General features: G+C 36.4%; 1 protein-coding gene across 15 annotated transcripts in view; it reads left to right on the top strand.

The window, feature by feature from the left end:
- Positions 1 to 15875, top strand: part of ELAVL2 (ELAV like RNA binding protein 2) — a 209922-nt gene extending 194047 nt beyond the window's left edge. For 10 of the 15 annotated variants that reach the window (XM_087886316.1, XM_087886313.1, XM_087886322.1 and 7 more), the window contains 3 exons: positions 3668 to 3893; positions 10452 to 10490; positions 13102 to 15875. In XM_087886316.1, coding sequence (XP_087742442.1) covers positions 3668 to 3893; positions 10452 to 10490; positions 13102 to 13432 — 596 coding nt within the window. In that variant the 3' untranslated portion in view covers positions 13433 to 15875. The remainder of the gene's footprint in view (positions 1 to 3667; positions 3894 to 10451; positions 10491 to 13101) is intronic. The other 5 variants (XM_087886321.1, XM_034410533.3, XM_087886319.1 and 2 more) reach the window with 1 other exon arrangement.
- Positions 15876 to 17992: the final 2117 nt, after the last annotated feature.

Here is a 17992-nt window from a genome sequence, read left to right as displayed (position 1 = left end):
GGCGAGTGTGGTCACCTCATGGTTGCTTGGCCCCTTAACTGCTTAAAATTACTATATATTGCTAATATCTTATTTCTTTCTTAGTCATCACTGTTGATAGAAACAATTGATTAATGGATCACAAGTTGCTGCAGCCAAGATTTCAGAACTACTTATCTGAACTTAAATGAGCTGCCTCTTTAAAGACAAAAAACATCTCCAAAATTTTGAAGCTCTGGGGAAAGAAACGACATTTTTAGAAAAATAGTTTTTGCAAAATAAACTTTTATAGTGTAGTAAATATTCCTATATTAAATGTAGCAGTATAAATTCTATCGTAATACAAAATTGCCATTTGATATATTCATAAATAAATAGAATAATGCCCTTTACCTTTCTAATAGCACAATGCTATGCAAATCCTAATGAATTCAGCGGAATTGATCCTTGGTAAATATACATAGAATTGTAGCTTCACCAAGTATTAATTCTTTTGGCTACAATTTTGTGTATAAGATATGGGAATAAGTCTCACTGAACACAGCAGGAGTTTCTTCTCTAAGTAAGGAAGCCTAGGATTGCTGTGCCGGGTTTCTCGGAGGCTGCCTTCATCATAATCATTTTAAGGGAGAGATGAAAAGGTCTGTTACTAGATCAAAACGGCATCTAATAAAGGATAGTTTCCTCTAATAACGCCAGATTAGATCAGAAGTTAGCAGAACAAAGCAAATAGCACTTTACAAGCAACAAGAAAAGTGGGGGAAAGCCACATATCCTCCTTGCATGAAAAAAAGGAAAAAAGCAGGTCTGTCCATTTTGCCTTGCTCCCTTTTTCAATTCCAAATTAAATATCTAAAACCTTCATATTCCTTGACTAAGAGAAATAAGGCTGTTTGGAGATTGCAGGCTTCTGAGGATAATATCTCTTTACCTTGAGAATAAAAGTGTTTTGCTGCAGGAGACAAGCTGGAAGAAGTATGCGGTGATAGCATAAGACAGATGGTTACCTAAGTAGTTATAAGGTTACTTGTTATAAAAGTCTACTCTAAAGTCATCAAAATAGTTATTTCCCCCCCCCCCTCAGATTATTAAATCTTTTCTCTGTCTTTCGCCCAGTAATAATAGCAACAGTTTTAATGCAGATATCCTATAAGCTTTCCAAGACTGTCAGTTGTATTACTTTAAATAGACGTATAACTACGTTTTTGTATGTGTGTATTTATTTACTGCATTTCAGTCCTCTCACTTCAGATTTATTGGTGGTTTGGGAGAAGTTGTCATTTTACAGCACAGATGAAAATCAACAATATATCTAGAAGCTTTTGTGTTTCAATATGTTGAACTTAGTTTCCATAGGCTTTTCATCTGTATCAATATTTTTGTACATTTGTACAATATTTTTTATATATATTTTTTAAATTGCACGATACCTAGGTCCGTCCGTTCCCCCGAGAGCTCAAGAAATATGTCAGGGAATCTTCCTTAAATTAGAATTGCTTCTAAACCACAGCTACACAAAGTAGGATGGGCTGACAAAGAATAGAGTAAAATTGTTCAAAGAGCTCTGTGGTTAGTTGGGATTTGAACAATGGTCTCTATGGTGCTATAACGATTAGGCCAGGGGTGAAATATACTTACCTTCCCTACCGGTTCAGAAGTGCGTGCACGTCATGTGCTATTTTGGACCCTGTGCACATGTGCAAAGCCGCCTGCGCATGCGCAGAGGGTCAAAAACAAGTTACTTCCTGGTTAAAACCAGGAAGTAACAATGTCCAGGTGGGTGGGCAGAACTTTGCACTGCCACCGCTACCAGCTCACCAAACCACGTACCGCTGCCAATTCACTTGAACCAGTGCAAACCGGTAGCATTTCACCCCTGAATTAGGCTGTATTGTCTCTAGTCCTTCACAGGTATTTCAGGATGAAGTGTATCCAATAGATTCCCCTTTCCTGCTCCCAGCCATACACGATCACATACACACATTCTCTTGCAACTCTTCATGTCACAGACTGATGTTGCATTTAACTGTAAGCAAGCAGGCAATTAATAATCCTGGATGTACTTTGAATTCATGAAAATTTCAATACACTGTTCTGGGTGTCTCCCTATATATTAGTTTGCAACAACATTAATTTTCCTATTGGATTTTTTTCTGTAGTAAAATTTCTTGTGCAAGTTGAATGGCAAAATAGAAATGTCTGATCCTACTATCTGCTACAAAAATTCCCTTCTACTGGTTGGGTTAAAGCTGTCCGGATCTGAGGACTTTTCATCCATTCTCTTGGATGGGGTAGCATTTCCCAATTAAGGCTGTTGTGCAGTCTGAGGGTCCTCTTGGACTCACACCTCCTGCTCAAAATAGCAGGTGGCAACTCTATCCAACTCTACCCTTTGCTTAGCTCTATCTGATGCAGTAGTTCAGGAAGCTTTTCAATGAGTCTCAATCTTAGTCACCTTAAGGTTTGATTTGCAGTGCACTCTACATGGGCTAGCCTTGAAAAACAATTGGAAGTTTCCACCACAGAATGCAATGATTTGGGCATTGATGGACAGTATGTTCATATGATGCATCTCTTCCATGAGCTGCACTGGTTAACAGTCTGCTTCTAGGTGCAATTCAAGTTACTGGTTATTACCTACAAAACCCTTCATGGCATGTGGGCAGATTATTTAAGGAACCACCTAGCTCCCATGGTTTCTGCATGGCCGGTACATGCTAGCAGAGTTGACATGCTCTGAGTCAGCTAGCGAGACCCAGGAAGCCACTTTCTCTGTTGTAGCACCCATCCTTTGGAATGAGATTCCCCTGAAATCTGTGGGCTCCCAGCCTGTTCGCATTTCATAAAACCTTGCAGTCGTGGTTGTTCTCCCTCTTGTTATTTTTATTTTGTCTGTATTTTGTGTCTGGATCCCATCTTGGTTTTGGTTTGCATTGGTTTTCATGTAGTTATTTGTGAACCGCCTAGAGTTATTTGGACTTGGAAAGTATCTAAATTAAAATAAATAGCTTAATGTGAATATGTCACATTATACAAAACCCAGAGCTATCTTTATAACTAGATTTAATATTAAGCTGGGTATGGTATTTATTTGTTATGGCAGTAGAATAGATGTTTCTGTGTTGTTTCAAATAGGCAGCTCTAGGCAGCTTGTAATAAATAATTAAAAATTGTCAAATATAGTAAAAACAATAGGAACTATCAGCATAAATTCAACTTAGTGGTAATATTAAAATATATAGCATCTTGTAATAATCAAGCAGCCAGATCCATTCCAACTCGGGTACATCACCCATTCTTGTCACAATCACCAAATGCACATCTAAAAAGCCATTATTTTAAAAAGTTTAAATAGTAGGAGAAAAGGTATGGGAGGGCATAACAGAGTTTTTGCCTGTATTTTGATGCCTTGTTTCATTTTGCTGTGTCTCTTATAAACAGATGTGGTTTCACCCACCCTGTTGGCCCCCATCTCTTGTGTTCCTGCTTCCTTGCCAATGCTTTATATGTTATATTGTTTTTCCCCAAAATCCACTTCAGTTGTTGAATCTGGGGTGGGGTGTTTTTTTTTTGTGCTTTGCTTTCTGTGATTCTTACTTATGCCTGGGGGGGAAAAACAGTTCTTTTGGGGAGGAGGCTGCTATAATGCTTGGAAGTAATGGTCGGATTCATTTGTGCTTTTATGCAGGAGTTTCAAGAGGTGTGGGGTTTATCCGGTTTGACAAGCGGATTGAAGCTGAAGAAGCCATCAAGGGCTTGAATGGGCAGAAACCTCCCGGGGCCACGGAGCCCATCACTGTAAAGTTTGCCAACAATCCAAGCCAAAAAACAAATCAGGCCATCCTCTCCCAGCTGTACCAGTCTCCAAATAGGAGGTATCCAGGACCTCTTGCTCAGCAGGCTCAACGTTTTAGGTACGTGGAACTGTACATTGTTTCTTATCTCAACCATTCTGGAATTTTTTTTCCCAACCAGTATCACTCTAGAAATATATTTTCCTCACATGAGAACTGTTGGTTGTTAAATTTAATATCTGACAGACATAGCAGAAAATACTTTGAGGTACTGCCATCTGTTGGTAGCTATAAAAAGAAGAGAGTTTTATGTAGGTAGGTAGTAATATTTAACTGGAAAGTATCTGTCGTTCAATTTGTGCGATGCTTTTAGGAATATTTGTTAAACTGTTAGAATAAGACGTTTCTACAGAGTTAGAAAAACCTGTCTAAATCCTATTTCTAGACAAAGTCTTCTTTACTTTGAAATAAATCCTTTTTTTTTTTCTTCCCTGCAGTGGAGTCTTAGTAATTATTCTGCATCCTTTTTGGAATGGGGAGAAATGGATTTTTTCCCCCAGTAGTTTTCCATTATTTTGTATGGATCTCTCTTCTCATGACACACAGTGCTATCAACCATACGTTTTTCCCTGTCATATTTTAGTGCACTGAAAAAGACAGATGGCGTGAATTGAAACAAATACTGTATTAATCTACATTCACTAACTGCTCGGGGCTTTTATTTTAGTGTTGTTTTATGAAAGATTTGTGTTCGAGAGAGGGGGAGATCAAGAGATGGGATAAACAGGCTTATTTTGAACTTGATGCTATTTTCCTGTGTGAATGCAAGAGAGAGAGAGAGATTAGTTGTGCTCATTAAGTAGCAGAAAACTCAGATAAACTTTGTTTTGTAGAAACTTTGGGACTTTAATTAAAAACAAACAAACAACGTGCTTATTTAAACACCTGGCCAATGGCAGTCTCACCTAAACAACTTAATCCAAACAGCTTCTTTGCATGTTGTGCTATTAATTTATTCACCCAGGGTGGGAAAAAACATTCCTTCTAGTGAACCATTCTGTTGGAGAAGGGGGAAAAAAACCCAAATGGTTTTTTATTCAGTATTCAGTGGATTTCTGGAGTATTCAGTTTCTGCTCTGTTTTGTTGTTCAAAGGATATTCTGTGAAGCCGCTGAATATTGAATAAAAGTAGACTTGCCCTTTCTCCATAGGCAGACTGCCTGCTCCAGAACTGAGGGCAGAGTTAGCAATGGTCAGAAGAAGAATTCCAGATTGCCTCGTGCCTGAAGTAAGGCCACTGGGGAATTGTTGCTGCACTGACATGAACAAGAGGTAAATGAACTTTTGCAGAAATAGCTGGTGCCAGGGTTGGGGCACGCAATCTCCAGTGGCCTTAAAAAACCCTGACTAGATCTTTCTCACAGTGCCATGGGCTGCCGGCTTATCGTCTAAAGAATGTTCATTATATCAGCGGTAGTGGTAGATGACTCTGAAGGGGATAGGCCCTGAATGCTGGAAATGTGCGTTACAGGTTCGGAAATGGAGGAACGAATCCTAAGGTTGCCATTAGTTTTTGACCGCGTTTTCCATTCCACAAAAATAGACTTCACTGCATTTCATTTCATTTTCTTTTTAAAGCAGCACATTAGATCATGTTGTCTAGAGCAATTTTAACATCGAATGTTAAGGATTGCTTGAGTTTTTAATCCGTTCTGCTCTGTGATTTGTCAAATAAAAGAGCCGTGTATTCCAAATGAGAACGGTGTTGCTTGCTCGGTTCATATTAACTTAGGCATTGTTCGGGTTCCTCTCTGAAATTTAGGAAGACATTGCTACACACACAAAATCTAGAAGAGTGTATGTGTGTGTGTGTTTGCATAGATTTTAAAGAGCTTACCTTTGCAGTTGTCTTCGATGGGTACTAGATCTAGCTCTAGTACACTGAGGCAAATACATTATGCTTGCCATTGCTGTACTCTTACTACTGTTGTTAGTCAAAGTGTTTTAAAGGCAGTTAAAGAAAGCTTGAAGGCCTCAGAGGCTGGGAAAGTATATGCGTACTTTGTAACTCTCTTTTTATTTGGCACCGGCTCTAATAAGCATCAGACTTTAAGCAGAAACTCACATAAAATAGCAACTTTAGCTTGAGTACACAACTTGAGTCTGTGTGACTGTTGTTAGGCGATTTTATTATTCATGCCATTCTGTAAATTAAAATCTGGATCTTTAGAACACTGGAAAGTATTTCCACAAGTCGTAAGTTACTGCAAAGGTTGTGCAGATAGTCCTCAACTTACGAACACAATTGTTAAATGAGTTTTGCCCTGTTTTACGACTTTTCTTGCCACAATTGTTAAGGGACTCCTGCAATTGTTAAGTTAGTAACACAGTTGTTAAATGAATCTAGCTTCCCCATTGACTTAGCTTGTAAGAAGGTCACAAAAGATGATCACATGAGCCTGGGACACTGCAATGGTCATAAATACTGTATGAATTTTGATCATGTGATCATGGGGATGTTGCAAAGATCGTAAGTGTGAAAAATGGTTACGTCATTTTTTTTCAGTGCTGTTGTAACTTCAAACAGTCACTAAACGAACTATTGTTAGTTAATGACTGTCTGTAGAGACAAGATTAAATGTGTTGGTTTGGATATTTTTCCAGAAAACAATCCTCGGTGATGAATTGCATTGTAATACAGGTGAAATCTTCATGTCTTGTATTGAAGTGAGACGGCTGAGTCAAGGAATATGAGTTTTTCTGTCTCTTTCAAAGGTTTCCTTAAGGATAGTCATTTCAGTGCATGGTGCTTGATAATGCAGTGAAAATTTCTCAAAAGGTTGAAGCTTGGAAGTATTAGAGGTGTGTGAATTGTACTGGAGGCTTTAAATGGATATCCTCTAAAACGGGTCTTCAACCTTGACAACTTTAAGACTTGTGGACTTCAATTCCCAGAATTCCTCAGCCAGCAAAGCTGGTTGAGGAATTCTGGGAGTTGAAGTCCACAGGTCTTAAAGTTGCCAAGGTTGGAGACCTCTGCTCTAAAATACATCCTAAGATTTCAGAATATGAGTCTTCCACCAGCACGGAGAGAACAGTTACTAAAATGCTTGATACAATATGTTTTTATATGTTGCTTACTTGGTAAATAAAAATGATTCCTTGGATTGCCATTATCAAGAGTGTTGATAGTTTAATAAAGCTATGATTCAGGTTAGCTTTGGCAGGGGAGCTAACCTTTTCCGTGGGCAGATATACATTTTTTGGAATTTACTATTGAGAACGACAATGAACAGGGGAGCAATAATGCAAGAAAGTCAGCAGAGGGCACAGTGCTGAAATTTGTTATTCTTTTCCCCTGCTTTGGGGGTATTTTCCACTGTTTCATTATTGGAGTTTTATTTCCTGAGAAAAAGACAGAAGTAAATTGCATCACTTCTTTTTTTTTCTTTTTGTCAGAATGTTAAGTTCCTTCTAGGGAGTTTAAGAGAAGGAGCAAAGCTGGTACTGAATCCAGTCTGTGAAAAGCTCATTCTGAGTTGCAGAAACCAATAATATTAAATCAGTAGTTTTAACTCATGCCATTGCATATCTACCTGCAGCTGCCTAAAGAAGATGCCAAAAATGTCAGCTAATCTTAGCAGGTTAATTATGTGCAGCAACCAAAGTAGCATTTTAATATCTGACTAGATTCCACTTCTAAACATACAACATTGAAAAAAATGCTATTGTTTTTATGTTCCTTATTTCACATTGGGAAACAAATTAATATATAAACTTGTACAAGCATAATTTATTTTTTTAAAAAGATCTGTACATTTTTCTGCCTGGATTTGTTTTGGAAATACAGAAGCAACTGAAACTTTAAGTCAGTCTGTGATTTGTTAATGGAGCTACCATTATACAAAGTTTTTTTTTTTTTTAAGTGGCAATTCATATTTCACTAGTGCTAGTTTGGTGTTCAGTCATTAATACTTGCATAACATCCTGGAGATAGAGATGGTAGGATTCAAATTATTGGCTACTGTTATTCACAAAAATAGATAGATGGAGACTGTTTTAATGACAACTTCTATACAATTCTTACTACTTGGTAATGGATGTAAATGACAGTTTTGTTAGAAGCTGTGTGTTTTACAATAAAGTTCTTGAAGGTGGAAGTAGTTAAATGGAAGCAGTGCTACTGTTAAAGCAAAAATAATGTCCTCTCTTCACTAAAATATAGAGGAAAATATTCTGTATGTATAACTACAATACAGTAATTCAAAAGCAGTATTACCTTTTGTGAATATCTTCCCATTCTTTATTCTCTCGAGGAACTTAAATGTGTGATAATTTGTATTCAGCTGGTTGAAAGACTTGAGTTCACATGCCAACAATCCCAGGTGAAATTGATAATTATTAGAATTTTGCATTAAAACATAAATATTGCTAGTCATCTTATTGTTAAAAGTTGCATCTTTGTTCCCAAACTGGTAAAATACATATTTCTATGCATTCAAAAATAATTTGATTTATCATCTTATAGGACATTTTTTGAGCTGGTTGATGTGCAAGTATTAGCTGAAATATCGATTTAAAAAAAAAAAAACCCTGTCAATTTACAATGTGGTTTAGAAACTTGTAAAGCACACAGCCCATTAATGAATATCGGTACTTCTCACATATTTTTCAATCCATTTTTAAAAAGGAAAAGAAAAAGTCTCCATCAGTGTTTTTCTCTCCCTTTTGTGCAATTGTTAATTAATAGTTAACATATTTTAGATTTAGGGAATGAAAGACTTTTAAAAGACTGGCCAAAAAAGCCTGTTATAAAAGTAAGAGCTCTACATTTGCTTCTACTTAAGCAAAATAAATCATATCTAATTATCAATATCTGAAGATAGCAGAAGTTATACCCAGATTTTGAATTTGTTATTAGGAGGTTTAACTGCAGAAATCATGACTCTTGTCAACTGCTTTTCAGTTGACTGAAAAGCAAGCCAAAATATTCCATGTTTGTTTCTCCCCATTATTCTTTATACAAAGGACATTTTGGTTTGCTTTCAGTGATAAGTTGATAAATAATATGGAACAATCTTAATACGCTTTTCATCATCAGCATCTCCCCCCGCTCCCGTGTTAATTAAGCCAGAAGCAAATTTATAAATCATTTTACATCTTTTAGATAGGTGAATTCCTTCTTGGAATGATGAAGACGGTCATGACCATACAGAAAGCAGAGTTTGGGTTGGAATAAGGATAAATATCAGGATATTTGAGATCTTGATACAATTTCTTTGTCGTTTGGAAGGCTGTAGCCAGAAATAAAAATCAAGATAAGATTCGTAACCTAGGAATTTCAAGTTATTATATATTATGTCACAGCTAAAGCTGTTCTAGTTTTGAAAGTAATGACTCAGCATCCATGTGAGTGTTTCTGAAGAAAAGGTTTTGGTATATATGATAAATATTTTGGCATTGTCCATTCAGTTGTAGTAAACTAGATTGCTTACTTAATTTTTCTGAATTTCAGAATCAGGATACTGACAGATTGTTGATACTGACAGCATTTCATTCTGATATAACCACCATAAGGGTGTTTTAAAGGACAATAACAGTCATGGCATACAAAGTTTAGACAAAAGAAAAATTGGCAGCAACTTTAAATGTTAACAGTCCACAATCTAGTCTAACCAAGCACTGCAGCACCAGATGTTCTTTTACTTCGGAAAGGCTGTGTATATTTGCATTCTCTTGTAAGTTGCACATTGTAGCTTTTCTGGAAATGGGGGAAATGCATCTAAAATATATCTTAATGTGAATTTAAAAGAAAATGGGAGCCAGTTTTGCAATGCATATGTCCTCTTCTCATAACTTGTCTTTAAAGATGGCAATCATTTTCATTGAGGAATATAGTTAATATTATAGCCTGACTTGCTTTGATTTTTCAGCAATTATTTAAATCCAGCATTACCCTAAACATCATTTGTATTACATTGGAGCAAACAACTACTTGGTTTGTAAAAAGTTCATACTTCGTGATAAATCAAATGCTAAGACTAAAAAAAATTGGGATTCCTTTTGTTCTTTTATGCTGAAATGGTAGATTTCTAACATAGCTGCAGTTTCTGGCAATAGATGGCTAAATCTTGCCATCTTAAAATGTATAGAGCATCAAGATAATTGTAATTATATATTCATAATCTAAAATCTTGAGAAATAAAATTGCTATTAGATTTTCTGCAGAATAATGTTATGTATGCACTCACACACAGACATACTTTTCATTCATTCATCCCAACGAGTTTTCAGAGAAAGGCATGAAAATATTGGCAAAATTGTTTAATCTTCAGTGTTCATATTTCTAAAAGGATCGCTATATTAAAATATAGCATCTGAACTAGATTAAGGTGCATATTGTGATATTAGGTATCAATGGTCTTGCTTATCCAGAATTAAAAGACTCAGTCTGAGTGCCTTTTTTTTACATAATTATATAATGTCAACTGAACTTGAAGCTGTATTTATGAAGTTTCTTGGACAGTATCTTTTCAGCAAAATTCAAGCAATGCCAATGTATAATCATTACACAACTGCAATTTTGCATACAGTGCAGTTCAGAAAATCTAGCAACATAACTTAACAAAGTAAAAGTTTGAAAGGCTAAATAAACCTTTTGCTAAATGTGTTTTGCAGGTTGGACAATCTGCTCAATATGGCTTATGGAGTAAAGAGGTAATAACAAATTGTGTTAAATCCATAATTAACTTTACTAATAACTTATTGTTTGAACTAAAAATATTGGTACTTCATGTGTGCGATATTGAGTGATCTTTGCATGTACAAAGGTTAAACAGTCATTTTATCAGCTTTCTAGCATTTTTAGGGCACCAGTATCTGCCATTTAAATGACTTATTTGGAAGTCTTTTGTATCGGTCTTTCACTTTGAAAGAATTTGGATGTCTTATATACTCAAAAGACATTTTAACAATTAAGAGGCCACCACCAGGTGTGTGTTTTTTTAGTCATCTTCTGTATGTATAACAAGCAGGTACAGATTTGGAGCAATATTAAGGATACCATATCAAGTATGATATTTTATATTATCTAAAAAGTTAAGAAGAAGGATTATAATAATTCCATAAGGCCATTTAGAGCTTGAGTTTCAAGATGTATGTTTCATGTAGGATTTGTTTGTTTGTTTTATCAAATTTATATAGCCGCCCATTTAGCCAAAGGCAACTCAGGGAGGTACACAACAATAAATAAACCAAAACCTAGACGTAACATCAGAAATCTGAAGCTATTTTTTTCTGTTAAATAAGTGTTCAGTTGTGTTAAATAATTTGCTAAATCCATGGTGAAACAACATGATAAAGATTGAATATGAACAATTGAATGAACATTTGTACTTTTTACTTTTTCACCATTCTGTTATTAATATAATTGTCTTTTGAAAAAAAAAATAGAGATGAGTTAATATTTTAGTAAGGTTTTTAAAAGGAACTAAACAAAAGATTCCTGGAATTGAATACTAGCACTATAAACAAAACTCTTACTGTTCCTTTCTCTTTTTAAAAGAAGATATTGCTAGCCAGTCCTTAGCTAAAATAATAGAGATTTCTGTCTGATTGTGTCCATCGAAAAGCACAACATGAATTTTTAGTAGATGGATTCTCTCAACAGCACCTCTCTGCAGCCCATGTTCTGGAGAACTGGTATCTGGAGCCATCGGGGGGGGGGGGAGATCCACTCACCTTTTAATAGGTACAGAGTTTTGAACAAAGCTAGTTGTTAAAATTAAAGTGCTTAGTTTTTATATACTATTTTTGTTTAGACTATTCCCAACACACAAAATGCAAATTCTCAAGAACCTTGGTTAACCACATTCCAAACGTGGCAATCACAATATTCCTTAGGCTTTCTAATAGCTGACTACAGTTTGCTTTTCTGTCATATCAGCATTGAAAGTAATTAATTAGTCAGTTTATCTACAGCCCAGGCAAAAAGCAGAATAATCTGACTTGAGAAAGACTTAACTACAGAACATCACGGCAACTATATTTTATTGTTCGCAGTAAATTTGTATTAAAGTCACATAAGTGGCACATCCCTTTGGTCAAATGGCACTATAACATTAATCAAGTGCTTTTTTAAAAAATATTTTTATCCTGCTTTTATTGTTTTTATTTATTTATTTTATTTTATTTTATTTATTAAATTTATATCCCGCCCTTCTCCACGAAGGGACTCAGGGCGGTGAACAGCCGAGAATTAAAATAACATGCAATATAAAAGTTAAAATAATTAAGAATAAATTAAATTAAACGGCCACCCCAATTTAAAACCCCTAGCAATACAATTAAAAACCCCTAAAACCTATTCAGGCCAGGCCGGCTTGCTGAAATAAAAACGTCTTCAGGGCCTTACGGAAAGTGCAGAGATCCGGAATCAGCTGTATTCCGGGAGGTAGCTCGTTCCAGAGGGCAGGTGCTCCCACAGAGAAGGCCCTCCCCCTGGGGGCCGCCAGCCGACATTGCTTGACCGACGGCACCCTGAGGAGGCCCTCTCTGTGAGAGCGTATTGGCCGGTGGGAGGTTATTGGTAGCAGCAGGCGGTCTCGTAAATACCCTGGCCCTAAGCCATGGAGCGCTTTAAAGGTGAGAACCAACACCTTGAAGCGCACCCGGAAGACCACCGGGAGCCAGTGCAGCTCACGCAGGAGAGATGTTATATGGGAGCTCCATGTCGCTCCCGTGATCACCCGCGCGGCCGCATTCTGGACCAGTTGGAGCCTCCAGGTGCTCCTCAAGGGGAGCCCCATGTAGAAGAGCGTTAGCGTAGTCCAGGCGAGAAGTGACGAGAGCATGAGTGACTGTGCATAAGGAATCCCGACTCAGAAAGGGGCGCAACTGGTGTATCAGGCGAACCTGATAAATTTTATCAATAACATAGGCCACAAAAACACCTAATAATCCTTCCTCTTCCTGTTTTCCCCACAATTGCCTTATGAGGTGGATTGGGCTGAAGGAGAGTCGCCCAAAGTCACCCAGCTGGCTTTCATGCCTAAGGCAGAACTAGAATTCAAAGTCTCCTTGTTTTCTAGGTCAACTTCTTAACCACTACACCAGACCGCCTTTGCATATGTCTATAAATAATGTAACAAAAATGCATACTTAAAGGAAGAAACAATTGTTCCACCAGATGTAGGCAGAAAGGCACTTAGTTTAAGTTTCTTAAAGCATGTTGATATATAAAAATAGATTCTAATCTTGAAAAAAGTTTTCTTCTAAAAAAAGAATTTTGTCTTTCTTTCTTTCTTTTTTTACCCTTTAACTTGGTTAGCAGGTTTTCTCCAATGACCATTGATGGAATGACCAGTTTGGCTGGGATCAATATCCCAGGACACGCGGGAACCGGATGGTGCATTTTTGTGTACAATTTAGCTCCTGATGCAGACGAGAGCATCCTGTGGCAAATGTTCGGACCCTTCGGAGCCGTGACAAACGTGAAGGTTATCCGCGACTTCAACACAAACAAGTGCAAAGGTTTTGGATTTGTGACTATGACAAACTATGACGAGGCCGCCATGGCAATAGCCAGCCTGAATGGATACCGCCTTGGAGACAGAGTCTTGCAGGTTTCCTTTAAAACAAACAAAACGCACAAAGCCTAATGAGGTGTCCTCAGCCCAATTTATATTTGAAAACTATTCGACAAAGGCAAGTTAAAAGAAACTTTATACATTAGTAAATGTCTTTGTAAGTCAGTGTTGAGATGGGGGAATAACAGACTAGCATCCTAAGAAATATTGCGAGATTTTTTATTGCTAGTATTTGAATTAAACTTCTTAAATATCTTATGTTTGAAATATGGACAAGAGGTACAGGGTTTTTACCTGTCACAATGCATTCTATTGCCTTCTTTGAAGAAGGTGGACCTTTTAAAAAATGTTTGAGCTAAGGGAAGAAATTTTCTTTTACACGACTGCCTTGAACCTGTGAGTAGATATTAAGGCTTTGTGTTAAAATTCCTGAGTTAGTTAACTTTATGTTGTGTTTGAGTTACACTTTAATGCCTTGCTGTTTAGTCTGTTCAAGAAGTGTTTTGAAGTTTACATTTTTATTTATAAAGTTTAAGAATATTTATTTTGTAATTATGATTTGGGTTGGGGAAGGGGGGTGGTGCATTATAAAAGCCTATTGTAAGATTAATGGAGAACTTTTCGTAAAGCTGTACCTTGCCAAAGAGATAAGAGCCTCTTTGATGTGGGTTTAAAAAAAAAACAAAGCATCTATTTTTATAAAAAAGAGAAAATTTGGAGAAACTTTTTACAGGTCCTGGAACAAATATTTTGACTTGAATACTTTGAGAAATCTCTTCATATGACACCTAGTGAGCTTTTAAAACTTACCAGGAAATTTGCAGTGGTTGGGGGAAAAGACTTTAGAGCGATTTATGATGTAGAAATTCTTTAAGAGATCTTTGTTACTCAAGAAATGGAATCACTGGGAGAAAGCACTGCTGGTTTTGGTTTTGTAATCGTTGGTGCAATCTCTGAACATCCTGGTTACTATGTGATAGATGGCTCACATTAAACTTGTGATTTTGAAACAGAAGAAAATTTAAAAGTATATAAGAGCAGGCAAGAAATTTAAATTAACTGAGATGGGGGAAAAATCTGTTCTTCCTATAGAATTCCCTTCAGATAGAGCTCACGGTGTTTAGTGATGTACTTGCAGTATTGTTTGAAGAATTGTTTTGTCTTAAAGAAAAAAAAAAGATGTTTGCACATGGTTTGCATAGTGGCAGACCAGGAAAAAAACAGTCTTGCATTGGATATATTTGAAGGTATTTTGAAAGTTATGTTCAAGGCTAACACCTGAGCTTTGTGTAATGTAAATAAGATCTTTTGTTGATGAACCTCTTTTCAGCTAATACTTCGAGTTTTCTTCTGGTTTTTTATTTTCTTTACTTAACATGCCAAGTGATGTTCAACTGTTTTTGTATTTTTTTTTCTTTGTAAATGGCATTAAGATTGTTACTTGAGGTCTGCTTATTCATTTTTGTTGTCCTGAGGACTTGAATTTACAGTGGATCAGATACGTTGCAAATTTTGTCTGTAGATAGTCTAGCTTCAGCTGTTTATGGTGATGCTACTTTTTTTGTTTATAAATATGTTTGTGGTAAAAAAAATGAGTATAACCATAGGTTTTGAACAAATTCCTTACATTTTTCATACCAGAATCATAAATACCTGTATGCTATTGAAATTTAACTTTGTATGATGCTTAAAATCACTTATTTGGGGAAATAATAAAGTCTTTACCATGTATGGAAGAAATTTAAGGTCAAAAAGTACAAATATTTTCTGATTAGCATCTAGCTTATAATAAATTTTTAAAAAGCTGAAGGCTGCTGTGCCTTCACCGGGATGCCCTGACAACTATATAGTTACGTCCTGCTTTTTGTATAAACTGAGATGCTCACATGCTTCCCCTTAGAACAAGCAATGTGCTATGCATAACATACTTGTACATGATCTTTGCAGTTGCTTTTTTTGATTATTTCTTTTTTAAAAAAAAAAATCGTAGTTATAAATTTTCAGTATAGTACAGTACATAAAACTGTTGGAAGAAGAGTGTTAAAGTGAAAGCGATTGTTCATGCTAGACCCATTCAATGCTATTCAAATCGATTGACTTTCTGAAAGACGTTCACTTGAGGTGCGATGAGCAATTGTTCTGTACTAACACAAACACTCTGCTTTGGAAAAGAACAATAGTAATAACAACAACAATAAAGAGATCCGTTCTGGGGAGGTGGGGGGAACGTAACTATACTCTCTGCTACTATATTCTACGGTAGCAAGATCAAAGCATTGGTGAGGAAGGCATGTCTATCAGGCTTCACTTTACACTGTTTAACAGAGCACTTAATAAAATGTAAGGCTGGTATTTATTTGAAGTTGTACAGTATGACTTAATTCACATCTGTTGGAGTAGAAAAATATATTCTGTTGAGTATTTAAAAGAGGCTGTACATGTTTTCTTTTGTGTTTGGATCCTTTGTACTTTTTCATGTTCAGTACATCAATAAACAAAAGTTGAAGGGAAAGAACACTGTGGTGCAGAGGTCTTTTAATAGTTCATGTTTCTTTTGAACGTCCTTCCCTGGGTTTATTTTTCCTCTAGGTTTTTAAGTTAAATTCAAACCCCTCAAAATCTAAACGGCTTAGATATGCCACCACATCTTGGTGTCCTAGTACAATGTGAAATTCAAGTCTTAATACCTACGTGCATGGTAAGCTTTCCTACTCAGTATTTCTATTCAGTAACCCCATATCAGAAGAAAACTTTTAAAAGCTGTGTTTCCTAGGATGCATTATTTTCTGAAGAATTAGTACTTGAGACTTCTGTATCAAGAAAGAGGAGCGTTTCAAGGAACATCAGATCAAATCATAGAACAGACAGCTCTAATTTATATGCATATACACCATTCTAAAAGAACTTAGTTAAAATAGAGATGATGAGCTCTTCTTCAAATTGTAATGAAGTGGCAAGCCAACGGTGGAAAAGTCAATTGATTAAATTTGTGAAGTGTATCATTTAGCAGCTGCTAAAATAAAAATGGCAAACTTAAACTCAACTTGTTTAGCTAATGTAACCGTCCTTTTTATTTTTCCATTTTTTGACACACACCCCTCATTTCAAAAGCACGTTGATGCAACCTGCATTCTTGTCTGCTCATTGGTTGGCATCCAGTGTTGATGTATGACACTAAGAAATTAAGCTTTTATTGAAGATGGCATCAGTTTACATAGATTGCTAATACTTTCAAAAACACAGTGATTGCTGTAACTCTAACCTTTCTGAGAAAAACAAAATTTTGGATGATTTTCGGTGTATACCGCTGATAAGAGTAAGAAAACTCAACTTGGAACGCGTCTGCCAATGGAGAAGATGATAGAATCCAGAATTTGCCTATTTCTGCAACCTGGATTAATTCTCAACTTGTATCTACTTTTAATTATTAATGAAAATCTAGAAATTATCTTTCCATATAGTGAGGCTTAAAGGGGTAAATTATCTTAATGAAGGATTATATGAAATAGAATTTGCTATGCATTGAATTTAAAGGGGAATTCACTATATTCAAAATTCACTTTTGAGATAGGGATAATTAATAATTATTCCAGAAATATTTACTATTCCTTGTGCTCAGATATTTTTTATATACAAAATCAAATGCACCATAATTCAACTTTGATGGATTGTGATGAAAGAGCTTGAGCTTCCTTTCTAGCCATTTTGTTCTAGATAAATTTTTATTGTGATAGAAGTCATGGCTCTAGCTGGGATTTTGCAGAAATTTGCAATGTAGTATTCAGCATATCTATAAAATTAAGTATATTGGTTTTCACTTAAAACAGCAAGCCTTAACTTCAGTTTTGCATGCACATTTTCCTCTCTATGATTTGGAGCAGTGTTTTCATTCCAAAAGTGAAATTGTGACTTCACCTCATACAGTCCCCCAAAAAATTCCCCACACACAAAAAAGAAAGTTAATAGCAGTGACAATATATAGTGGAATGTTAAAAAGCTGGAAGGGTTACAAACTGCAATGAGATTCCAGGATGTTTTATACAGGAATCTATAAATTACAGATAGGTTACATATTATACATAACCAAGCATCTATGAAATTGCATCATGATAATCAGAAGCTCAGCGGTTAAAGATGCTGAGCTTGTCAGCTGGAGAGCTGGCAGTCTGGATTTGGGACCAGAGCTCCACACAACGGTTGAGCTCCCATTAGTTGCCCCAGCTCCTGCCACTTAGCACTTTGAAAGCATGCAAATGGAAGTAGATTAATAGGTACCACTTTGGTGGGAAGGCAACAGCATTCCATGTGCCTTTGGCTTATAGCCATGCTGGTCTGGCCACATAACCATGGAAATTGTCTTCGGACAGTGCTGGCTCACTCGGACAAGAAACGGGGATGAGCACCGTGTCCTAGAATCAGACACAACTGACAGGAAAAACTTTACCTAATCAGAAGCAACATATGCCACAAAAGAAATGGTACTGATGTCATAGTTTTCATTTCTGTACCAGTGGTGGGTTTCTACCAGTTCGCCCTGGCCACCTGCCTGGACATCATCATGGACGTTCTGTGCACGCGCAGAAGCACCACAGGTGCGAAGCGCGCATGCTCACAGTTCCGAACCGGTAGCTA

Source organism: Pantherophis guttatus, chromosome 2, assembly GCF_059756535.1.
Source record: "Pantherophis guttatus breed Tessera chromosome 2, ASM5975653v1, whole genome shotgun sequence".
NCBI classification, from domain to species: Eukaryota; Metazoa; Chordata; class Lepidosauria; order Squamata; family Colubridae; genus Pantherophis; species Pantherophis guttatus.
The sequence above is the reverse complement of the archived record's forward strand: the minus strand, read 5'-3'. Positions and strand labels throughout refer to the sequence as shown.